Source organism: Somniosus microcephalus, chromosome 3 (genome assembly GCF_052327205.1).
Source record: "Somniosus microcephalus isolate GS21.2 chromosome 3, FLI_Smic_1.0, whole genome shotgun sequence".
Lineage (NCBI taxonomy): Eukaryota > Metazoa > Chordata > Chondrichthyes > Squaliformes > Somniosidae > Somniosus > Somniosus microcephalus.
This window is the reverse complement of record NC_140989.1, coordinates 340,434,953-340,461,012: the sequence shown is the minus strand read 5'-3', so window position 1 is coordinate 340,461,012 and position 26,060 is coordinate 340,434,953. Positions and strand designations below refer to the sequence as shown.

Here is a 26,060-nt window from a genome sequence, read left to right as displayed (position 1 = left end):
GCCACGGCTGCATTTGAAACTACATAGCTACATATTATTGGTACAGTAGTGATACTTACCTGAAACCAGACCTTTTTTCCAAACAGTGTGCTGGATGGCCAGACAGGTTTAAAGAATCGAGCTACAATGACACCAATGTTGGCTGTAGCCACCCATGCAATAAACATTAATGTTCCTGAGGAAAAAAATAAAAATTGAACTTGTAATAACGTATTGGAATATAACCGAAACGTCTCCATTAAAACAAATTAGCAAAGGCCCTGTGTTTCCTGTACCCTTACCTCGGCACCCTCACTGATGATCCGAGACTTAATCACAAGTGACATTGCTCCCTCAATAGCAAGACAATTTATAATTTAATGACTGAATACATTAATCAACTGCATGCAAACTATTGTGTGGGTCATTTTCAAATTCATATAAAAACAAATACCATCATCGATGCCAATATCCAGCCAATTCGATTCACCCCCTGTGAACATTAAGAAGTGGCTGAATGGGGAATGTAGAAGGACAGGAGCAGCTCCTTAGAATGAGGCACCAGCAGACATTGAAATAACAGAACTGGGCTACCTGTATGCTAAACACCAAAAGCAGCAGGTAATAGATAAATCGATAGCAAAATACTGCAGATGCTGTAAATCCGGAATAACAACAGAAAATGCTGGAAAAACTCAGCAGGCCAGGCAACATCCGTGGAGAGAAAATAGAGTCAATGTTTCGGGTCAAAACCCTTTATCAAGACTAAAGAGGCACAGGGAATGAAATAGATTGAGAGGCCGGGCTGGGAGAGAACAAAAGAGAAGAGACATTAAGAGGTATTCAAAACGAGACAAGATGGTGATAGGACTAGTGGAGACAAAAGACGGCTCTAGATTAGGTGTGAAATGCGCTGGCAGAATGGGAGACACCTGCCATGTGGCATTGATGATGGTATTTGTTTTTACATGAATTTAAAAATGACCCACACAATAGTTTGCATGCAGTTGGTTAATGTATTCAGTCAATAAATTATAAATTTTTTGCTATTGAGGGAGCAATGTCACTTGTGATTAAGTCATCTTCCGATTAGGCACTTTACAGCCTTCCGGACTCAATATCGAGTTCAACAATTTCAGATCATAACCTCGGCCCCTATTACATTTTTACTTATATTTTTCATCCACACCTTTGTTTTGGTTTCCCCCCCCTTTCCTTTTTTTTTCTCTCCCACATGGCAGCTGTCTCCCATTCTGCCAGCGCATTTCACACCTAATCTAGAGCCGTCTTTTGTCTCCACTAGTCCTACCACCATCTCGTCTTGTTTTCAATACCTCTTAATGTCTCTTCTCTTTTGTTCTCTCCCAGCCTGGCCTCTTAATTTATTTCATTTCCTGTGCCTCTTTAGTCTTGATAAAGGGTTTTGACCCAAAACGTTGACTCTAATTTCTCTCCACGGATGTTGCCTGGCCTGCTGAGTTTTTCCAGCATTTTCTGTTGTTATTCCAGGTAATAGATAAAGCTTAGTGGCTCCATAACCTATGGATCAGAGCAAAGCACTGTAGCCCTAGAGGTCGAGAATGGTGGTGGACAACAGGAGGACGAGAATCATGAACATCCCCATCCTGAATCATGGTGGAGCCCAGCATGTGAGTGAAACAGACCTGATTGAAGTGTTTGTAAACATCTTCGGTCAAAAGTGCCACGTGGATGATCTTACTCAGCCTCCTCCTAAAGTCCTCGCCATCACAGCTGCTAATACCCAGCCAATTTGGTTCACTCCATGTGGCATTAATAAGCAGCTGAGTATAATGAACACAGCCTAGGCTATGGGCCCTGATAACATCTGGCAGTAGTGCTGAAGTCCCGCACGCCAAAACTAGCCATTCTCCATGCCAAGCTTTTCCAGTGCAACTAGGACCCTGGCATCTACCTGACAATGTGAACAATTTCTCAACCATGTCCTAGCCACAAAAAGCAGGACAAATCTAACGTGACTAATTATCACCTCATCAGCCTCCTTCCAACTATTGGCAAAGTGACAGAAGGAGTCATCAGTAGTGCCATCAATAATAATAAATAAATAAATAGCATTGATATAGCACCTTTCATAACCTCAGGGTGTTCCAAAAGGACTTTTGCAATGTAATCACTGTTGTAATGTAGGACAATAATCTGCTCACCGACACTAAGCTCGGGTTCCACCAGAACCACTCAGCTGCAAATGTTCTCACAGGCTTGATCAAGGCATGGGCACAACAGCTGAATGCCTGAGGAGAGGAGAGAATAACTGCCCTGACATCAAGACAACATTCAACTGAGAATGGCACTAAGGAACCTTAGAAAAAGTGAGCAGTCAAAACGAAATCCCTGAAGTGGCTGGAGTCCCACCTGATACAAAGGGAAAATGCTGTAGTCGACGGAGGCCAGCCATCGTAGCCCATGAAATTGTTGCAAGAGTTCCTCTGGGCAGTATCCCAGTCCAACCATCTTCAGTTGCTTCTTCAATGAACCTGCCTCTGCCATAAGGTCAGGAGTGGGACTGTTGCCTGACAGATCTTTGGTGATCAGCTCCATTCACAACTCCTCTGACAATGAAGCTGCCATGCCAGCCTACAGCAGAAACCAGATAGAATCTAGGCTTGGGCTGATGAGTGGCAGGTAACATTCATGCCAGGCAATGATCATCCCAATAAGAAAAGACCCAACCACTGCCCCCTGACATTCAACGGCCCCACCATCAATATCCTGGGGGTCACAGAAGCTTAACTGAACCAGCCATATCAACAAAGTGACAACAAGAGCAGGGCAGAAGCTGTGTACCCTACGGTCTCCTTTCCAACAGAAGAAGGCCCTACATGAGGTCCAGATGGGGATCAGGACCTGCACCTCCAAAGATGAGGGATAATGTTTTGTTGCTGGGCAGGGCCTAGCAAACCTCTCCCCCCGCCCCATTACACCACAAGACTCTTCTGGTGGGATATACCTGAGTTACGACCCTAACCATCAAAGACTTACATTCATTGGCCCTGCCCACTGACCTTACAAACTTTGCCGGGGTCAAAGGCGAAGCCTCAGGCAGGTGTACCTTAACACATACACTGGGATGTGCTAGCCTGCACAGTTTCGGACTCAAATGTGGTCTTTATATTCTCATTTATCATTTTAGTACAAGCTTCAGAGGAACTTTGCCCCCAAGAAAACAAAAGAGGAACTTACCGTGAGCCTTAATATACAGTGGAGACCGAGAACCCCTGAGCTCATTAGGAGATCTATCAAAATTAACCTTCCCATGTGTGATCAGCGGTTGTCGGTGATGTTTATGAATTCTTCCTTTAACAAGAAAAAAGTATGAATAGTTATATCAAGTATATTATACTTGTTAGTAGACTTTGCAAACATTTTGTTACTCATTTGGTTAATACAATGGGCCAAAAATTGCGGTCGGAGGCGTACCTCCGGAGAACGCAAAAGGAATACGCACCTACCTAAACTTGTGGTCTGAGGCTGCGAGGCAGAGGGCAGCGTAATGGCCCACGGATCCCAGGGATGCAGGCAGTGCAGAAGTGTACCTGGGATCACGTGGGCCTGGTCCTCCAATCACAAAACAGAATTTGACTTTAATCATTGCCGAAGGGAATCCCGCAATGAGATTTAATGGAATCTCGAAATCAGATTTGATTACAATTTACAGGATTGAAATTTCATTCATAGTTAGCTTCATTCCACCAACCTCACTAAAAATGTAATTTTTTGCTCATTTTCAACATCATTAAAACTCTAATCTGAGCCAATATTTGCAGAAACTCATTTGATACAGTGTATGTGTATAATTTCCAAGATGAAAATGTTTAAAACATGCCTGAGGTATCCCCTTATGCTGATGAGAACAGGCCCTGTTCCTGTTTGCAGCAACCGTAACATTTCCGGATGCAATTGCTTGCCAGTCAGTGGCCCACCTCTGCCCCAACAATTACTTTTTCCTGGGGCTGTGCGGATGGCCTGCCAATGCGTACATTGGCAGACCGCAAGTTCCGGATTTCATGCACGTGCAAGCGCATACAGAAATCCCGAACTTGCGGTGGATTTCAAAGAAGGTATGACAGCGTACTCTCATATCGACCGCAAAATCCGGGCCAATGCTCTGGGAGTGCAAAACACATCATGAAACTAACTAATAATAAAAAAATAAAAAGCAAGCTGCCAAATTAACAGCAGCCCCGAAAGTAAAATGTACCAGAAAACAGGTGAAAGTTAAACGTTTATTCAGAGAAAGTAAAGATAATTATTTAAAGTGGAACATAAATAACAACAGCAGTAAAGTAATTATGAAACTATTTGAATTGCTTTCTTGTGGATCAGTCATTAAGTGCCGTGTGTAGACTGTTCAATCTGTTAATGACTTGTGTGATCTTAGCCAGAGGGGCCAATGGGGAACTATAATTGGTCTCAGTGATCCTAGGCTAGGGAGGGGGGGAAAGGTCACTCGGGGTTTCTGCTCTTGATTCCCATCCAGCGAGCCCTACTGGCAAGTGCACGTGTGGATATCAATTGAACCCGAATGTTGAGACCCGCACATGAGGAATGGACACTTGGACCTGTGGGGTCATACTCCAGCACGAGCAAGCACCTTCAGGAGAGGTGAATTGGAAAACTATTAAATGAGAAGTAGATATTCCAGAAGAAAGGTGTCCCATAATCCACAGAATTCCCAGAACGGCTCCCTGTGACCACCTCCAACACTTCTTCAATAAAAATTCAGAACAAGGCAAAATATTGGGCTGCGGTTTACAATTGAGCACTCCCTACAGGCCAAATTCCTGATGGGCGTCCCTGTTCCCTGTTGTGCTCTGCCCCAGGAGAATTACATGGTAATAGTTTCTCCATTTTACAGAGAGAGTCGAGCTCATTACCCCCTCCACAAGGTGGTGCTCAGCACCTGCACAACAAGTAAAAAATGAATGGTATTCACATCCACTATTTTAGATCCCAAACAAAGCGAGTGTAGCATCCTGGCTGGACCAGTAGTAAAATATTGTTACTTTTGCTTGACTTTTTAAAATCGAGCACAGATACTCTGAAACTTTAAAAAAAATTCTCCCCTTTTCTTCTGAAGGCACTGACTCATGCTGGGATGTAGTTCCATGGAAGGCAGTATTTCTGGGAGCCATGACAGTAAATTCTGGCAGAATATTCAACTGTGGAGCACATGACAGCCAAGCACCATCCTTTCCTCAGCCCACCCATTCCTTACTCTGCTCACATGCACTTTTCAGTAGCGAACCCCAGCGAGTGATCAGGAGTAGGAAACCTGGCTGATTTTTTAGCCCATGGTGCCTTGAAACACAGAAACATAGAAGATAGGAGCAGGAGTAGGCCATTCGGCCCCTCGAGCCTATTCTGCCATTTAATGAGATCATGGCCGATCATCCAAATTCAGTACCCTGTCCCTGCTTTCTCCCCATATCCCTTGATCCCTTTAGCCTTAAGAAATATATCTAACTCCTTCTTGAATATATTTAATGAATTGGCCTCAACTGCCTTCTATGGTAGAGAATTCCACAGGTTCACCACTCTCTGGGTGAAGAAATTCCTCCTCATTTCAGTCCAAATGGCTTATCCCTTATCCTTAGACTGTGACCCCTGGTTCTGGACTCCCCTGCCATCGGGAACACCCTTCCTGCATCTAGTCTGTCTAGTCCTGTTAGAATTTTATAAGTTTCAATGAGATCCCCTCTCATTCTTCTAAACTCTAGCGAATATAAGCCTAATCAACTCAATTTCTCTTCATACGTCATTCCGGCCATCCCAGGTATCAATCTGGTGAATCTTCGCTGCACTCCCTCCATGGCAAGAACATCCTTCCTCAGATAAGGCGAGCAAAACTGCACACAATACGCAAGGTGTAGTCTCACCAAGGTCCTGTACAACTGCAGCAAGACATCCTTGCTCCTGTACTCAAATCCTCTCGTTATGAAGGCCAACATACCATTTGCCTTCTTAACCGCCTGCTGCACCTGCATGTTTTCCTTCAGCGACTGGTGCATAAGGTCACCCAGGTCTCGTTGCACTTCCCCTTTTCCCAATCTATTGCCGTTCAGATAATAATCTGTCTTCCTGTTTTTGCCACCAAAGTGGATAACCTCGCATTTATCCACATTATACTGCATCTGCCATGCATCTGCCCAATCACCCAACCTGTCCGAATCGTACTGGAGTTTCTCAGCATCCTCCTTGCAGCACAATTGCAATATTGTTACTGCCACCCTGGCAGAGATCAGCAAATTAAGCACAGACTGGGATCAAACCTGACACCTTCCTATATTTCCACACTAGCAGGTTAACAGCATAGCCAGACATACCCAAAGCACACACGTGTGATTTCAAAGCCTCTTGAGGAGGAGCACTGGTGAAACTGAGCTGGAACACTGCAGTGTGATGCATCAGGAAGAGCAGTGCCTTTATGAATAGGGAGGAGGGATGACGGGGTGTTTCTGTGAACTGGGGAGTTGGAGGAGGGGTGAGGGGTGTTTCTGTGAACTGGGGAGTTGGAGGAGGGGTGACAGGGGGTGTTTCTGTGAACTGGGGAGTTGGAGGAGGGGTGACAGGGGGTGTTTTTGTGAACTGGGGAGTTGGAGGAGGGGTGACAGGGGTGTTTCTGTGAACTGGGGAGTTGGAGGAGGGGTGACAGGGGGTTTCTGTGAACTGGGGAGTTGGAGGAGGGGTGAGGGGTGTTTCTGTGAACTGGGGAGTTGGAGGAGGGGTGACAGGGGGTGTTTCTGTGAACTGGGGAGTTGGAGGAGGGGTGACAGGGGGTGTTTTTGTGAACTGGGGAGTTGGAGGAGGGGTGACAGGGGTGTTTCTGTGAACTGGGGAGTTGGAGGAGGGGTGACAGGGGGTGTTTCTGTGAACTGGGGAGTTGGAGGAGGGGTGACAGGGTGTTTCTGTGAACTGGGGAGTTGGAGGAGGGGTGACGGTGTTTCTGTGAAGTGGGGAGTTGGAGGAGGGGTGAGGGGTGTTTCTGTGAACTGGGGAGTTGGAGGAGGGGTGACAGGGTGTTTCTGTGAACTGGGGAGTTGGAGGAGGGGTGACGGGGTGTTTCTGTGAACTGGGGAGTTGGAGGAGGGGTGACAGGGGGTGTTTCTGTGAACTGGGGAGTTGGAGGAGGGGTGACAGGGGGTGTTTCTGTGAACTGGGGAGTTGGAGGAGGGGTGACGGTGTATCTGTGAACTGGGGAGTTGGAGGAGGGGTGACAGGGTGTTTCTGTGAACTGGGGAGTTGGAGGAGGGGTGAGGGGTGTTTCTGTGAACTGGGGGGAGTTGGAGGTGGGGTGACGGGGTGTTTCTGTGAACTGGGGGGAGTTGGAGGAGGGGTGAGGGGTGTTTCTGTGAACTGGGGAGTTGGAGGAGGGGTGAGGGGTGTTTCTGTGAACTGGGGGGAGTTGGAGGTGGGGTGACGGGGTGTTTCTGTGAACTGGGGGGAGTTGGAGGAGGGGTGAGGGGTGTTTCTGTGAACTGGGGAGTTGGAGGAGGGGTGAGGGGTGTTTCTGTGAACTGGGGAGTTGGAGGAGGGGTGACAGGGGATGTTTCTGTGAACTGGGGAGTTGGAGGAGGGGTGAGGGGGTGTTTCTGTGAACTGGGGAGTTGGAGGAGGGGTGACAGGGTGTTTCTGTGAACTGGGGGGAGTTGGCGGTGGAGTGACGAGGGGTGTTTCTGTGAACTGGGGGGAGTTGGCGGTGGAGTGAGGGGTGTTTCTGTGAACTGGGGGGAGTTGGAGGAGGGGTGAGGGGTGTTTCTGTGAACTGGGGAGTTGGCGGTGGAGTGACGAGGGGTGTTTCTGTGAACTGGGGGGGGTTGGCGGTGGAGTGACAGGGTGTTTCTGTGAACTGGGGAGTTGGAGGAGGGGTGAGGGGTGTTTCTGTGAACTAGGGAGTTGGAGGAGGGGTGAGGGGTGTTTCTGTGAACTGGGGGGAGTTGGCGGTGGAATGAGGGGTGTTTCTGTGAACTGGGGGGAGTTGGCGGTGGAGTGACGAGGGGTGTTTCTGTGAACTGGGGGGAGTTGGTGGTGGAGTGACGAGGGGTGTTTCTGTGAACTGGGGAGTTGGAGGAGGGGTGAGGGGTGTTTCTGTGAACTGGGGAGTTGGCGGTGGGGTGAGGGGTGTTTCTGTGAACTGGGGGAGTTGGCGGTGGAGTGAGGGGTGTTTCTGTGAACTGGGGGAGTTGGCGGTGGGGTGACAGGGGGTGTTTCTGTGAACTGGGGGGAGTTGGCGGTGGAGTGTAGCTCTGCAAACTTTGGAAATGGAATTAGAGGGACAGAGTGTCACTGTGAAGAGAAGAGCAGAATGTCTCTGTGAAGGGGGAAAGTGACTATTGTGCTTGACGTAAGAAAACTACTCGGCACTTGGTCTAAGCATTAAACAAAGCTTTAATCAACTGCTTTACAACATGGAGGTCTAGTTGTGTCCTTCACTAGTTCCTGTTAAGAATGTCCTGCGCAAGCTGGGCCCGTGCCTGAGTATTTATACTCTCCCTGGACAGCGCCACCCGCAGGCCGCTTAGTTGATTCATGTCAGTGCTCACTTTAGGGGATGTAATTATCTGGACGGTCTGTTGAATATGGATAAATCCCAATGTCACTCAAGTTTTTCTAAAAATTTTCTATACAGTATTTACAATTTATCAATGGTGAAGCTTAAGCTGTTCAGGCATGTCTCCTGAGAGTGGTCTCACATGACTTGGCTTTAGTGTGCGCAGAAGTATGAGCTATTTTCCGAGTTACACTGCCACTTTTGCATTGAAGCATCTCTAAAACCACCTAGTTCTGGCTAACTGTACAATCAGTGCTCACTGCTGTGCATGGTACAGATGTGCTTACTTTACTTGTCTATAAGTGGCAAACCCACCATTCTCAGCTCTCCCTTCTGCCAGGAAAATGTAATATTGCCTGTCCAGGTCAAAGCGTTCACTGTATTCAGGGAGCCGAATGTTTCTTCTGAATGAACACTGAGTCACCCCATCTTCCAAACTCCAGGCCATATCATGAATAGCAACCTGCAAATAATCAGCATCATTGTTAAACAGCAAATTATTGTCACATCTGTTGTCATTGATCAACACAAAAAGCAGGAAGCCCATATGAACATAAGAAAATCCAGTGAGAAGAGGTTTTACCCCCATCAAGTTCACTCTATCCAGAACCCTGGTATGATTATTTTATCGTACTCTTCCATCCCTATATTAGGGAACACTGACTTCAATGGAAAAGAAAACTGGGTGGAGAGTAAAACGGGCTGCCGCCCAAGGCGAATTTCATCCCCCTAACTTCCTTTGTTAAATATCTTCATAACCTTTTATCTCCCCTTCTCAACAGTTACCAATCAGATCCTTTTTAAAGATGCCAATTGACCCTGAATCAACGACCTTCTCTGTGCACCTATTCCACTTGTCCAATATCATTGGAACTAAAGGTTTTCCCAACCCCAAACCTTGCTTATGAATGTAGCGTTGTCCTCTAGTTTGATGTTTACTGTCCAAGTTAAATAGCTGGTTGACTTCAATTTGATCTTTCATTATTTTGATGAAGTCATTAAATAATATGGGTCAGATATTGATAATTAAACCAGTTTTGGTTGATAAAAGCCAGAATATATATTGAAGAAAATAAGAACATACAGGACTGGAAAATACCATTTGTTTAACCTGGCTAGTCCCAATATCCAAAAAAACCCACAATATAATCTATGCCCCCCCAATTCTGTAAACTTTGATATATTTTCCCCTGAGCCTTCTTTTCTCCTGACTCCCTTCGTCTCTCCTAGTTGCTTAGGGGGAGAAATTTGTTTTCACCACTCGGCTGCTGCAAACTGGGCACAGGGAACGAGTATTTTTGTGGGACTTGGAGAAGCAAATAAAAGATGAAAATGGTTTTGAGCTGTTTTTTTTGAGCAGCCCCTAGCAGTCCCATTTGTACCTAAAAATTGCATTAGAGTCTTATATACATCATAGGGCCCTGATTTGTATATTAAAAGTGGCCTCCTGCCTGGAACAGGTGGGTGCTCAAGCCACCCATGTAAAGGCCCCCACCAAGATACCAGTGGTCGGAGCGCCAGCATAAATGGGGTGGTAAGTAACTCAACACCATTTTCAGCCCGCTACTACTCCATGCCTGCCAGGCGCCACAGTTAAAATCCTGCACCCCATGTACGTAAATCTACACCTACTAATATTGAGGTATTTACAGGCTCGAAACTGTAGGGGTGATTCTGTGTTCCCGTGATGCCAGCACGGAGCCACACGCAAAGGGACGCATGAGCCAGAGAAAGGGCTGTAACACCGTAGCCCCAATTCTGTGACCCACGTTTCTGCTCAAGTGCAGGATATGGAATCACCCCTTATTGGATTGCTCGGAAAGTGGTTGTGTTACAATTTAATGATGTAGGAAACAGGAGTATAATTTACAAACCTTAGATTTTGTAATTATCTGCTTTTACAATTTCATCCCAATCAAAACAGAATGGAACAGAACCAGAAACTCCTTCATAAATTATGAGGACAATCTTGCTTCATTATTACATGCTGTACACCCGTGAGAAGAAAGACCAGTTTACAGCCCAGAAGCAGGCCATTCAGCCCTTCAGTGTTTGTGGCAGCTCTTTCCTAGTGCAATCCAAAACTAATCCCACTGCGCTGCTCTCTCTTCCCCTAGTCTTATTCAAATGTTTATCTACTCTTCCCTGAAAAGAAGCAATGTCTCTGCTTCAATTACTCTCTGTGGCACAGCTTTAACAATCCTCGGTATAATGAGGGTGCCAACCTCTCTCCTCACTCTTTGTGACAATTTCAAATTGATGCCTCCACTATGCCTGGTGAGGTGAGGCACAGCTGGACAAAACCCAACAGCATGGATTCCCAACAGACTCCCCAAAGTCTTTCCACCAACTACAAGGCACAAGTCGGGAGTGTGATGGAATACTCTCCACTTGCCTGGATGAGTGCAGCTCGATGTCATCCAAGACAAAGCAGTCCGCTTGATTGGCACCCCATCCACCACCTTAAACATTCACTCCCTCCACCACCGGCGTACCGTGGCTGCAGCGTGTACCATCTACAAGATGCACTGCAGCAACTCGCCAAGGCTTCTTTGACAGCACCTCCCAAACCCGCGATCTCTACCACCTAGAAGGATAAGGGCAACAAGCGTATGGGAACACCACCACCTCCAAGTTCCCCTCCAAGTCACACACCATCCTGACGTGGAAGTATATCGTCGTTTCTTCAAATGTCGCTGGGTCAAAATCCTGGAACTTCCTAACAGCATTGTCGGAGTTCTTTCACCGCACGGACTGCAGCGGTTCAAGAAGACGGCACACCACCACCTTCTCAAGGGCAATTAGGGATGGGCAAAAAATGTTGGCCTTGCCAGCGATGCCCAGATCCCAAGAATTATTTTTTTTTTAAAACCATGGCGGCTTGGCACCATTACCTAAACTGTGACGCTAAGAAACATATTTCAAAGGTAGTATTTTCAAAGCCCATTTTTTTTAATGGAAAACTTTCAAATCTAGATTGAATTCATATGAGTAATAAGTTATATTACATTAGTATAGACTCATAGGCCTAGAAATTCAGTGGCCTGCGCCACCAGTTTGCGCCCAAAGAGGGCTTTTGCGCCACTGTCCAAACCTACCGCGATATTTAGCGGGGCGCTAATGGCGGCGTTAGCCTGTAGCGCTGCGCCGCCACCGATGACGTCATCGGTGTGCGCAGCGCCCCGCTATCGCCCCGCTGGCCATATTTGGTCGCTGCCGCCTCCTCCGCGCCGGCCGCAAACAGCGACCTGTACACAGGGACCTACCTGTGCCGGTAGTGGGGCGAGTTAAGGTGGAGGTGCGGCCGGCCGCTTTTTCAGCGGCCACCTGCCCGCACCTCCGTCCCCGGCCTCCTACACCCCCCCCCCCCCCCCCCTCAGAGAGCCCAGCACTTCTCCTTGGTGCCGGGCTCATTTGCCGGCACTCGCGAGCGGGGATCGCACTGTTGCAGGCACCTCCCCCTTAAGAGTGAGAGGAAGTCCTGCAGTACCGCAGGCTGCCGTGCCGCAGCGGGTGGCGCTGCAGCACTTTGCATGGCCGATATTCAGTTTCAGCGCCCCAAGCGGGGCGCCAAAACCCTTGTTTAGCGGCCGGCTTCCACTTGGGGTGCTGAAACTGAATATCCCGCTGGCGCAAGTGGCTCCGCGTGCAGCGGCAATTCCGGCGCCCAGGCGAGCTGGGCGCCCCAAACTGAATTTCTAGGCCATACAGTACAGAAGGAGGTATCCAGCCCATCGTGCCTGTGTCGACTCTTTGAAAGAGCTATCCAATTAGTCCCACTTCCCTGCTCTTTCCCCATAGCTCTGCAAATTTTTCCTTCTGTATCTATGCAATGTATTTAATTCTAATACCATGTTATCAAAGCAAACATATAAAAAGGAAACACTTGCATGCACTTTATCAAATCTTGGAGAAATATCTGTTCACGCCAATAACTTTTGAACTGCAGTCACTGTTGCTACGCAAGAAAATGCAACCGACAATTTGCACGCAGGTGCAACAAACAGCAATGAAATGAATGACCAGCTAATCTGTTTTAATGGTGTTGGTTGAGCGATGAATGGTTGCTAGGACACTGGGAGAACTCCCTGCTTGTCTTCAAAACGTACACAGCAAAGCTGTAGGCAACAGCCTTGCTCAGACAGGTAGATAAATCAATTGAGAATGTAGTTAGAAAAATGAGCATTGCTGCACCTACCTGTGAGTTCAATATTGGATGTGAGCGTCCAGTGGAATGGGCTGGATTGATCTGTACACTTTGATCATTTACAACACATAAATAGATGTCATCATTACCCTGTAACAGAAGATTGTTAGGTAAATATAAATCACACCTGCAAGTAACCGAGTCCCACTATGTCAATATGCCACTTAATCTATTTGCACTGTTTACTTTCTCATTAACAAAATTAAATAAGGTTCTGCTGACAACGGATACATTACAGACTTGCGTGTCCTAGTCTTCCTCGTGTAATATTCATTACTGTTACCAGCAGATTTTGTTAAAGTCTCAGTTTTTGTGGGGAATTGGAGATTATTGTTCCTGAGTATCTCAATACTCTATGGGGGGGTTGGGAGGGTGGATTGTGAGGCCTCCCGCCTGCCGGAAACGGGACGGTAGCTCCCCAAAAATGGTAGGGAATGACCTGCCACCTCGTTACCGCCATTGCCGTGGCCGCCGCAAACTTCCACCAGGCCTGCCGCTGGGCAGCCAGCCCACGCTCCACCCCGGTATCAGTTGACGGCCCAGCCAAAGAGGAGCCCAATGGTAAGTCCTTCTACGGGCTCCACAAGACCAGACAAGCTCATCGCCGCTCCTTCTCCCCTTCTCGGGAGCGGGAGAGGCCCAGTGTGGCAGTGGCCCAGGTTGTTTATGTGGTGCCCAGAGGAGCCCTTCTGCTCTTTCCGGCCACACAATAATAAAATAATATTTACCTTTGGGCTCCTCTTTGGCTGCAGTGCCAGCTGACACTGGGTAGTGCGTGCACAGTGCACGCTCCGCCCAATACTGTCCTAAAATGGTTAAACGGAGTCCTATGTACGTCCTAAGACTTTGATTTGGATACTGAAGGGTCTACTGTCTTGTTCAGGCGTGTACATTGGCCGCCCACCAGTAGGCCCGAGGGAAGATAGCCACGCCATCGGCAGGGACGGAGCGGTAATCATTCCCCACCATTTTCAGGGCACCACCACCGCATTTCCAGCAGGCGGGAGGCCTCAAAATCACCTTTGTTTCCATTATAAGCTGTGTTCCTAATTGAATATGTGACTGTCAGCAGATTGTTCCACAAGATAAAATCCCTTTGGCCCCATGTACCCATCTGCTAATATTTAAAAAAAACAGTTTATTTCAATGTAAATATTGACCAGATTTTAAAAAATCGGATTGCTTGAAATTCATCATTCTATTAAACACAATGGGCCCTAGAACTTTAATTTAAGTGTGCGCTTATACTGAAACCATCAGCACTGCCAAATAGTTCCATTTCACAGCAGCACTAAATCTGCAGTATAACCCTGCAATTGAGTTAGCATGACTGCCGAAAACTCTCTCCGAGGCAGGAGGTTTCCAAATAGAGCCAGGAGTAGGAAAGAGATAGAAACATAGAAGATAGGAGCAGGAGTAGGCCATTCGGCTCCTCAAGCCTACTCCGCCATTCAAGTCGATCATGGCTGATCATCCAAATTCAGTACCCTGTCCCTGCTTTCTCCCCATATCCCTTGATCCCCTTAGCCTTAAGAAATATATCCAACTCCTTCTTGAATATATTTAATGAATTGGCCTCAACTGCCTTCTGTGGTAGAGAATTCCACAGGTTCACCACTCTCTGGGTGAAGAAATTCCTCCCCATTTCTGTCCTAAAAGGCCTACCCCTTATCCTTAGACTGTGACCCCTGGTTCTGGACTCCCCTGCCATCGGTAACAGCCTTCCTGCATCTAGTCTGTCTAGTCCTGTTAGAATTTTATAAGTTTCAATGAGATCCCCTCTCATTCTTCTAAACTCCAGCGAATATAAGCCCAATCGACCCAATCTCTCTTCATACGTCATTCCTGCCATCCCAAGTATCAATCTGGTGAATCTTCGCTGCACTCCCTCCATGGCAAGAACATCCTTCCTCAGATAAGGCGACCAAAACTGCACACAATACTCAAGGTGTGGCCGCACCAAGGCCCTGTACAATTGCAGCAAGACATCCTTGCAGATATTAAGTGGACTGAACGAATAGCACAGCTATTGGTCTCGGAGCACTGGCTGTAGAATAAGCATATCCGTGATCATTGTAAGTACAGGAAACTCTCGCTTAAACGGCACCTAAATATCCGGAATTCTCTAATAACCGGCAAAATTCATACTCGGAAAACAGCACCTCAATAACCGGCAATGTTGCCGAGTCCAAGTCCGAGTCCGAGTCTCCCGCGGTGGCCGAGTTAGTCAATGGGGGGTAGTTCTCCAAACTGCCACTACTCGGCTTCTTGGTGCTGTCGGAAGTCTCTGTAGGTGAGTACCCAATTATACTGCAAATTTCTTGATTTTTTAAATTTTTGTTTGTTAAAAATAGCCTCGCTAGATATACCTCTACGTTATCCGGAATTTTTAATCAACCGGCACAATCCCGGTCCCGTTGGTGCTGGATACGAAAGAGTTTCCTGTTATTGGCAACTACCTTTATCCAATACAAGGAGTACTTTAATTTGCTATGATACTGACCATCCATTTGTCATCTGACAGAGCAAAAGAGATGTAGCCGGTAGAAGGTCCACTCAACTCAAACAGCACTGAAGAGCCTTGCACTGCGAAGGACAGGAAGAAGCACAGCCGGCCCAGCTCAGGGTCACATCCAGGGGGATCCCGCAGGCAAAATTTCTTACTGCCACATTCTGTCATGTTGAACTGTCAACAGAAGAAGCTAAAAAGGGATCATTTCCGCGTGGCCGGTGAATCAGGGTAACATTTTTTCAATCGGTTTAAATGTTAGTGCTTATCAGTTCAGTCTAATTGGAGAACGAATTTAAAACTAGTTCCGGGCTCACGCCTGCGTTAAAGAAATGGTACTCTCAAACAGAAAAGCCCGGAAATTGCCGCCGGGGTTCTTGGGCAGGTGATCAGCGGAATCCCCGGAGAAACAGCGTAAATGGCTAAAAACAGCCATTTATCTAGGGTGTCTGCCGAAGTTACAGTGGGAGATTGGGAGAATCCCATGGAAATTCTCTCCCAAAGGGTTTTGGGGTGGGTGTTTGATCTAACCACAGAATTCATTTGGCTCACTGGAGTGACTGATTTGGCACAGCGTGACATCCCACAAAATAAGAAATAGGAGCAGGAGTAGGCCATACGGCCCCTCGGGCCTGCTCCGCCATTCAATAGGATCATGGCTGATCTGAATCTAGACTCACGTCCACTTCCCTGCCCTCTCCCCGTAACCCCTAATTCCCTTATCTGCTAGGAAACTGTCTATCTCCATTTTAAATTTATTTAATGTTGCAGCTTCCACGGCTCTCTGGGGTAGCAAATTCCATAGATTTACTACCCTCTGAGTGAAGAAGTTTCTCCTCATCTCAGTTTTGAAAGGGCAGCCCCTTATTCTAAGATTATGCCCCCTAGTTCTAGTCTCACCCATCAGTGGAAACATCCTCACCGCATCCACCCGATCAAGCCCCCTCATAATCTTATATGTTTCGATAAGATCGCCTCTCATTCTTCTGAACTCCAATGAGTAGAGTCCCAACCTACTCAACCTTTCCTCATACGTCAACCCCCTCATCTCTGGAATCAACCGAGTGAACCTTCTCTGAACCGCCTCGAGAGCAAGTATATCTTTTCTTAAATATGGAAACCAAAACTGCACGCAGTATTCCAGGTGTGGCCTCACCAATACCCTGTATAACTGCAGCAAGACTTCCCAGTTTTTATACTCCATCCCCCTTGCAATAAAAGCCAAGATTCCATTGGCCTTCCTGATCACCTGCTGCACCTGCATACTAACTTTTTGTGTTTCATGCACCAGGACCCCCAGATCCCTTTGTACTGTAGCAATTTGCAGTTTCTCTCCATTTAGATAATAACTTGCTCTTTGATTTTTTCTGCCAAAGTGCATAACCTCACACTTTCCAACATTATATTGCATCTGCCAAATCTCTGCCCACTCACTTAGCCTGTCTATGTCCTTTTGCAGGTTTTTTATGTCCTCCTCACTCACTGCTTTCCCTCCCATCTTTGTATCGTCGGCAAACTTGGATATGTTGCACTCGGTCCCTTCCTCCAAATCTTCCGCTAGGACAAGTAGCTGGACTTGCTCAAGTACCATGATTTGACATAAGCAACCCCAAACAAATGACAGTTTCTGAGTTGATCTGAGTGCTAACAAATCACTCACTGCAACCAATCATTGGCCCTACTTATCATTAGAAGTCACAGAATCATACTTCCAGAAAGTATGACAATTAATGTATTTTCATTCATCTGAGGATCTGATGTGCATCCAATAAAAAATACTACTTAGAAATTAAAAAAGGACACAAAATGAAAGTTGTAATGGGGGCAATTTTAACCTAACCCGCACAGCGGGAATCTGACGAGATCAGATGCAACGCTGGTTTTACACCCCGTCTGTTTTTACTCTCCATTGAAGCCAGAGAGTGATATTGGGCAGGGTATAAAACTAGCGTTCCAATCGATCTTCTGGGTTTCCTGTATGACAAATTAGGTTAAAATTACCCCCTGAGTATCACAGATGGAAATCACAGTCTAAAAATGCTGACCTGAAATTTGATTTGATGAGTTTGATCTGGAGCCTTTCTGTAAAACATGTCATTCTTTACTTGAGCTTGGAGAAGTGAGTTAAAGTTTTCAAAAGGTATGTGAATTAATCTGCTGTGCGATGCGGACCTCATTACATAAATATTACACCATCAGCTCTATGGGGCTGCTTTTCCGAGGTGGTGCTGCCAGTGAGGATCCTCGTCTGCCATCTGTACATATCAAGAAATCCCAGGAAAGGTTCCCACAGTATTCCATCCAAAATGTGGAACTCAATTTCAAATAAAGTATGACTTGTTATGCAGAAAGTCCCAAGATCAATTTTCATAAAATAAAATCTAATTTCAATGCAAAAATCAGAAAATTATCCATATGTCTACTTAAAACATGGATCAAACTTATTTCTAAACATCCTTTTCCAGCTCTCCCTGTTGAAATCCAATATCTTATCTTGAATCTATTTGGAGTGCACTTACTGGTTTAGTCAGCTGGGAGGTAGCTGGTAGGATTGATGGAGACTCTGTTGTAGTCTGTATTGGCAGAGGAGGGGCATTTAGTTGAGAAACTACTGGACCATGTAATTTCACCCAGTAAATGTTGAATTTCTGAACCACTGTGACCCTGAAATGAAGAAAGATGAAGTTAAGGGAGAAATTCAATCTTGTTTTGCCCATTTTTCAGGTGGAAAACAAGGGGAAATCTTACTAATGCAGGGGTGGGGGGGGGGAGTGGGGGCAATCTCCCATGCCCAATCTGCACCCGAAGTTCAGTGGAAAGCCATAATAGATTAGGCAACTTTTAGTTGCCCAGGGCGCCCTCCTGGAAACTTACCTGCAAGCTGGCGGCCAGCCAAGGGCCGCACGATCTTCCCCTGCTGGCAACCACTCTGCAGTTCTGGGCAGGGAGTGGATCAGTGGCATTAAGATCGAGCCCAAAGTATTATCAAGGAGTATGGCTCATCCTCAGCAACGTCAACTCTGTCCAGTGCCCTCTTAATTCTCAGGGTCATCATTTTCTCATCTCTTTCACCACCACCACCGTGACCCTCCCCACCACGTGCCCCACCGCCTTACTCTATTTCCTTTTTTTGGGCGGCACGGTGGCATAGTGGTTAACACTGTTGCCTCACAGCGCCAGGGACCCGGGTTCAAATCCGGCCTCGGGTGACTGTCTGTGTGGAGTTTGCACATTCTCCCCGTGTTTGCGTGGGTTTTCTCCGGGTGCTCCGGTTTCCTCCCACAGTCCAAAGATGTGCGGGTTAGGTTGATTGGCCATGATTTAAAAAAATTTTTTTTTTTAATTGGCCCTTAGTGTTAGGGGGGATTAAATACGTGGGGTTACGGGGATAGGGCTTGGGTGGGATGGCTGTCGGTGTAGGGACCGGGTGCTAGGGTTTGGATGATCAGCCATGATCTCGTTGAATGGCGGAGCAGGCTCGAAGGGCCGAATGGCCTACTCCTGCTCCTATCTTCTATGTTTCTATGTTTCACCTCCTCTTTCCAGCCTTGAAAAAAACTATTCCCTGTTTCTCTCACCAATTCCTTCCTCTCTGTACCACCACCCACACTGACATCTGCATCTCTCTTGACCTGCTAAATAATTGCCTTGCCTCTAATTTTAAAGTCCTCATCTCGACCTGATCCCAAATGGTCTCTCACTCCAAAACTCTTGCAATTCAGTACCTACAGTCACCTCCGTGGTCTCAAATCCATGGGCCAGAAATTAGAAAGCATGTAGGGCACAAACAACCTGATTGTCCGCTCCAAATCTCAAGTGATACCGCTTCTCCCTCGCTGCAGCTAAATTCTCCTAATACTTTTTAGGGTCATCTGGAAACCAAGGAGAACCCTAAACTGCCAATTGTTTCTGATTTTGCTACAAATAGCGAACAAAAGAAATCTACCCCCAAAGTTGACTAAAGAAGCAGGCCCTCCAATAAGGGTACATCTGTGTACATTGCCAGACATTGAAATCAATGGAATGAAAATCAGGCAGGTTCTCTAAAGGGTACGACCCACCCTGCCAGATTACTGCCCAGGCAGTGAAGACGAAAACCCAGCAGCACCACATTAAAGTATTATTAGCATGCTATAAATATAGTTAACATTTCTTTACTCTACATTGATCACGTGTAGTAATATTTTGCTGGAAAAAGTCAAGGTGGCGTGTTTTCATAGAAGATACTGAAAGAGCAGCATTCCATTGCTGAATGAGAACACCCATCAGTCACTATCAGTGTTGCAAGAAGGCAGCTCACCACCACCTTCTCAAGGACAATTAGGGATGGGCAATAAATGCTGGCCTTGCCAGTGATGCCCACATCCCAGGAACGAATTAAAAAAATTACATACCTTTACATTAGGCCTCCAATTACCATAGAAATAGGTAATGGACTATTATGGAATTATATAGACTTGGCTATTCTAATGCACTCCTGGCCGGCCTGCATAAACTTGAGGGTATCCAAAACTGCTGCCCACATCCTAACTCGCACCAAGTCCCGCTCACCCATCACCCCTGTGCTTGCTGACCGACATTGGCTCCCAGTTAAGCAACGCCTTGATTTTAAAATTCTCATCCTTGTTTTCAAATCCCTCCATGGCCTCGCCCCTCCCTATCTCTGTAATTTCCTCCAGCCCCACAACCCCAAAGATATCTGCGATCCTCTAATTCTGCCCTCAAGTGTCCCTGATTTTAATCGCTCCATCATTGGTGGCCCTGCCTTCAGCTGTCAAGGCCCTAAGCTCTGGAAGTCCCTCCCTAAACCTCGCTACCTCGCTTTGCTCCTTTAAGACGCTCCTTAAAACCTACCTCTTTGACCAAGCTTTTGCTCATCTGTCCTAATATCTCCTTATATGGCTCGGTGTCAAATTTTGTTTTATAATGTGAAGTGCCTTGGGATGTTTTACTACGTTAAAGGCGCTATATAAATACAAGTTGTTGTTGCAGACTTAAAGTAAAATGAATGGTTCCCAAGTAATGAAACCTCAGGGTCTGTTCTGCTATTGATGTTATTAGTTCCTTTACGTCACTATTCAGTGACATTCAGCTGTGTGAGGTGTGCAGTAAGTGGAAATAATGCATAGTAGGATCAATGAGCCATACTTTCACACATACTTTTCCAGGACAAAGCAGCCTGCTTGATTGGCACCCCAGACAGCACCTGAAACATTCACTCCCTCCTCCACCGTGGCTGCAGTGTGTACCATCTACAAGATGCACTGCAGCAACTCGCCAAGGCTTCTTCGACAGCACCTCCCAAACTCGTGACCTCTACCACCTAGAAGGACATGAGTAACAGGCGCATGGGAACACCACCGCCTCCAAGTTCCCCTCCAAGTTACACACCATCCTGACTTGGAAATATATCGCCGTTTCTTCATCGTCGCTGGGTCAAAATCCTGGAACTCCCTCCCTAACAGCACTGTGGGAGTACCTTCACCACACGGACTGCAGCGGTTCAGGAAGTGGCTCACCACCACCTTCTCAAGGGCAATAAATGCTGGCCTTGCCAGAGATGCCCACATCCCATAAATGAACTTAAAAAAATGCTGTAAACAATCACTGAGGGATAAAAAAAGTACTGGATATATAATTAATTCTTATCACAATATAATGTGAGAATCTGGGAAACTCACAGATCCCCCATGCACATTAACTGCTATTGCACTCAAACAAACTTGCAAGTTATATCTACATCTTAGACCTGCACCAAACACTCACTGCTGTGCAATGTGGCATGTTATCCTGATTCACTACAATGGCAGATTTAATTTATCCAATGAACGTTTGTTAAATGCATTGCAATGCTTACAGGAACTGGACGTGGTCTGGTGCTGTTACGGGTGGGTTCCACAGCACCTCAATTGTGTGTTTTCCTGATGGGCTTGTGTGGCTGACTGCAGAGTCCTATGGAAGAGGCACAAGAGCACAATGTTCAACACAAGCTGGCTCCATAAAGAAATGTGTTCAGTACATCAAAACACTTTCGCTCTTTTACTTGCTGTGTAGACTGGCTCTTTAATGTTCAAACAATCCATAAAATTACTATATGTGATTGACTACACAGCAAAAACTAAAAGACTTACAAGATCACGGAATAAGTATTGATGAGGAAGGCCTCTGGGCCTATTTTAGCTCCTCCAGCTAGAAAAAGCTACATTCCCATTATCACTTCCAGTCACTTGCTTCCACCACCCCGCCCACCACTGAGTACCTTTTTCATGAATTTAAAATTATATTTGCAGTTTGTCTGACCAACAGTACAAAATACCAAACTGATTGACATGAATCAGTCATTCATTCAAGAAAGACTGATGAAATAATACTGGAGCGGCCTACGGGTGGCGCTGTCCAGGGAGAGTATGAATACTTGGGCACGGGCCCAGCTTGCGCAGGACATTCTTAACAGGAACTAGTGAAGGACACAACTAGACCTCCATGTTGTAAAACAGTTGATTAAAGATTTGTTTAATGCTTAGACCAAATGCCTAGTAGTTTTCTTACATCACTGATGTTGGAAGAATTTCTGTAACATATTTGGAATTCACAAGCAGGTACTCACTTTTACATTTCCACAGGTCAGGAGCTGGGTGTTCTTTTCAATAAGAGAAAAGGTCCCAACGGACCCACCAGTCAGGTCAGCAGCATCTCGTGCTTGTATAAAAAATCCTTGGAATGAAGTTCCAGACTGTCTCACAGAGAGTGTAACTGAAACCAAGGGAAAACAACGTCAGCGTATGGAAGCAAACATGCCACATGCAAATGGCCACTGACACTGCATTCTGGGGTAAACCAAGAGGAGAGTCAAAAGGGCAGCAAGCATCTCCCCATCAAGAGAAAAGGAAGATCACTGGGATAGTCACCCCAGGTCGCCTCATCATGACCAGCTTAAGACCGGTATTGCCAATGGTCTGGAAAGTGGCTGTTGAATGGTGAGTAAAGCAACATTAATGAGAAATACTGTGGGACATAGCATTTCTAAATGAGACCACTCTGTAACAGCTATAGTCCATTACAATTCCTGCACCAGTAATGGTCCAGTATTAGCACTGCTCCACTGCTTGATCTGTTTATGTCAGTGTGCGCCGATAACAACCTGGCCCTTAACATCAAGAAAACCAAAGAAATCATTGTGGACTTCAGGAAGTCTAAAGGCGGAAGTCACACCCCCATCCACATCAATGGGGCTGTGGTGGAAAGCTTTAAGTTCCTCGGAGTCCACATCACGGAAGACCTCTCCTGGTCCCTCAATACCTCCTCTCTGGTGAAGAAGGCCCAGCAGCGCCTATATTTCCTAAGGAGGCTGAAGGGATGTAACCTGTCACCCCTGATCCTCTCTAACTTTTACCGCTGCACAATAGAGAGCATCCTGACGAACTGTATCACAGTATGGTATGGCAGCTGTAGCTACTATGACCGGAAAGCCCTGCAGTGGGTAGTCAAAACTGCCCAACGCATTACCGGCACCCGGCTACCGACCATAGAGCACATATACCAGAAACGCTGTTTACGGAGGTCACGGTCCATCATCAAAGACCCTACCCACCCCAGCCACAGTCTATTTGCCCTCCTGCCATCTGGGAGATGCTACAGATGCATTCGCACCCGTACGACCAGATTTAGGAACAGCTTCTTTCCCAGGGCTGACATCCTACTGAACTCCACAAATAAACTCTAAAGCCTGCACATCTGCCAATGCACTTTATTATGGTTATGTTTATGTTAATGTATTACAAGCCAAATGTATGTTGAATGTTTAAATGTCTTAATCTAAATGTACACTCTCGGGAGCCGCAAGCCTACATTTCGTTGTACTGCACTTGTGCACTAACAATGACAATAAAATTGATTATGATTATGATTATGATTAACTGAACCTGATTTCTATCATACATTTAGTTAGTAAATTGGTTATAGGGGAGGGGAGTCAGTGGCATCACATTTTGAAAAATGGTTGTTCCTCTATGTTATTGAATTACATTTCCACAACTCTTTAGTCTTGTGTCCCTTTCTCCAACCATTGCAGCATGTGTTGTGGAGGAGAAGATCAGGTGATCATTGTTCAACCTTGGCCAATGCCCCCTCTCAGTGATCATTGGCAGGTCCATGAGAGTGGATAATTGACCCAACTGAAGTTGGCAATTCACCATGAGGATTCATGGGCACAAGGACTCTTTCTGCCAGTCTTCTGATGCTTGTTGACATTACAGTTCGCTGTGCCATAAGGTTAACCATCTGTGTCACATTTAGGCTCGTGTGGAGCATAAATGGCAGCATAGACCAAATGGGCTGAATGGTCTGTTTCTGTGCTGTAGGCTCGGTGTAACATTCTTATACTTAATCCAAAGCAGTATGAAAGTAAAATAAAAATCACAGAAAGCATTCCACATATTATACCGTACCTAATAATCTGTACTGTGACACATTGGCCTAGAAATTGGGTATAGCCCCGCCAGCTCGTTTGCGCCGAAAATTTTGCGCTGACCGCGGAGCCAGTTGCGCCCGTCCCATATTCACTTTTAGCGCCCCAAGGCGGAACCGGGCGCTGTTCCAGGGTGTGCCCGCCCCCGCTTGGGGCGCTGAAAGTGAATTTCAGCGCTCCCGATGCCGCTGCGCCACCCGATGCGGTGCGGCAGGCTGCTGTACTGCAGGCCTCCTCCTTCTCTTAAGGAGGAGGTGCCTGCGACGGCCGGAGCCCCGATTGCGAGTGCCGGCAAAAGAGCCCGGCACAACGGAGAAGTGCCGGGCTCCACGGAAACCAGCCGGCAATGCCGCGGGGGTGGAGGAGGCCGGGGAAGGAGGTGCGGGCAGGCGGCCGCCGAAAAAGCGGCCGGCCGCACCTCCACCTTAAAGCGCCCCGCTAAGGCTGCAGTAAGGACCCGGTCTCCCGATGTTGTTAGCGGCCGCCACGGAAGAGGCGGCCGCTACTGAAGATGGGAGTCGGGGCGGTAGCGGGGCGGAACCGGGGCACTGCGCACACCGATGACATCATCGGTGCCGGCGCAGCGCTACCGGCTACCGCCGCCATTACCGCGGCCCTCAAAATCAGCGCTACCACCCCTACTGGCGCAGAAGCCCTCTTTGGGCTGTAACTGGGCGCAAAGCCCACCGAATTTCTAGGCCATTTTATTTTAACACTGATCAAATGAATTTGCACAGACAAAACGAATACAATAACATATAAATAATTGTAATATCAAATTTGAAAAGATTTTTAACTGTTAAAAATGTCTGTACCTTTTATTTGATCCTCTGGGTTGAACACATTTTTGTCCACTGTAACAATGGCGGGACTTGACGATTTCTGAGGAAGGCTCCCATGCTTTGCAATCATGGTGTCACAAGCCACAGTCACCTGACCATTTCCATAGCCAACTATGGGTTCCACAAAGATGCCAAGTAGAGCAATTATACCAGGAATATACAGTCCCATACTAGTGTGAAAACAAAAAAGAACTGTTTTAATTGGTGCTAATTTCTGTTGGTCTCCCAGAAGTTAATTCTAACAACAAGCAAACAGTAATGTTTATACGGTCAATGATAATCAAGAATCTCATAGTTAAAGCTAATTTGCCATGGTTAAGAAGTAACATTCATTTATCTAGGTGTCAGCCTTGGCTCAGTGGTAGCATTCCTACCTCTGAGTGAGGTTATGGGTTCACGCCCTGCTCCAGAGATTTGATTACACAACCAGCTCCTGCAGTGTTACATCTGGTGTCCCCCAACGATCTATCCTTGGCCCCTCCAATTTCTCATTTATACGCTGCCCCTCGGCAACATCATCTGAAAACATAGGCCTCGATTTTCATTGAGCCATGGAGGCGGGCTTGGAGGCGTGCGGGGGGTTAAAATCGCAAAAACTGGCGGGCGGGACACCCCCGCCTGGTTCCCGACTCCGAGCAATTTTAATTCAGTCGTGTCTAATGGTCCCAACTCCGTCCCGCATCCAACAGGCGGGACTGGTCGTTAAGGCCCTTAACCAATAAATGGCCTCTATAATCCTATTTTGAAAGGCCCTTGTGAATTTAACCCTTTTCCCACATGAAACACGCCTGGTGGGAAACACGAATGTGAAACCTGGCGGGAGCACTAATGGATTGCTGACTATCAACTGCAGGTCAACCATTAAAGAGATTTGATCAGCCATGATTTGCAGGTGGCAGGACTTAGTGGTCTCAGGTCTGGGGCAACTTTTAGAAGGCTTAACCACACCTGTGGAAGGTTGGAGCCTCACACCCATCTTCAGTGTGACCTCCTGGGAAAACCCTCTCGCCACCTTCACTCAGCGCTTCCTCAACGGAGGCATATACCAGAAGCATGGGAGCCATTTATTTCCTTCCCATCTGGGCATTAGAGGAGCTCGAGCACCAGCCGCGGCAGCAGCAGAACCAGGAACAACAGCAGCACCAGCAACAGCAGCAGCAGCAGGAGCGCCAGGCTGCTGCTCACCCAACTGAAGCTGCACAGGCCAGAAGGGGCCAGCACCTGGAAGCCCATCGGTGCAGGAGATATCCCCCAAACAGGGTCTACAGACGCAGGGTCAGCTACCTCAACATGTCTAAGCAGCAGTGCCAAAGACGGCTCCGACTTTCACGAGAGGTAGTGACTGACATCTGCACAATGCTACAGCAAGACCTGCTGCCCAGAGGACCAGGTGGACAAGCATTACCAGTGGCCATCAAAGTCACCACCGCAATCAATTTTTTTGCCTCAGGCTCATTCCAGGGATCAGC

General features: G+C 46.8%; 1 protein-coding gene across 1 annotated transcript in view; it reads right to left on the bottom strand.

The window, feature by feature from the left end:
- The window catches only part of frrs1b (ferric-chelate reductase 1b), a 59,315-nt gene that overhangs the window by 16,437 nt on the left and 16,818 nt on the right, over positions 1–26,060 (bottom strand). Inside the window, exons 2-10 of the mRNA XM_085983253.1 lie at positions 24,565–24,761; positions 21,890–22,035; positions 21,140–21,234; positions 17,802–17,946; positions 15,277–15,459; positions 12,765–12,863; positions 8,882–9,029; positions 3,199–3,312; positions 60–175 (exon numbers count right to left, since the gene is read on the bottom strand). Of these exons, the coding sequence (XP_085839379.1) occupies positions 60–175; positions 3,199–3,312; positions 8,882–9,029; positions 12,765–12,863; positions 15,277–15,459; positions 17,802–17,946; positions 21,140–21,234; positions 21,890–22,035; positions 24,565–24,761 (1,243 nt within the window). The remainder of the gene's footprint in view (positions 1–59; positions 176–3,198; positions 3,313–8,881; positions 9,030–12,764; positions 12,864–15,276; positions 15,460–17,801; positions 17,947–21,139; positions 21,235–21,889; positions 22,036–24,564; positions 24,762–26,060) is intronic.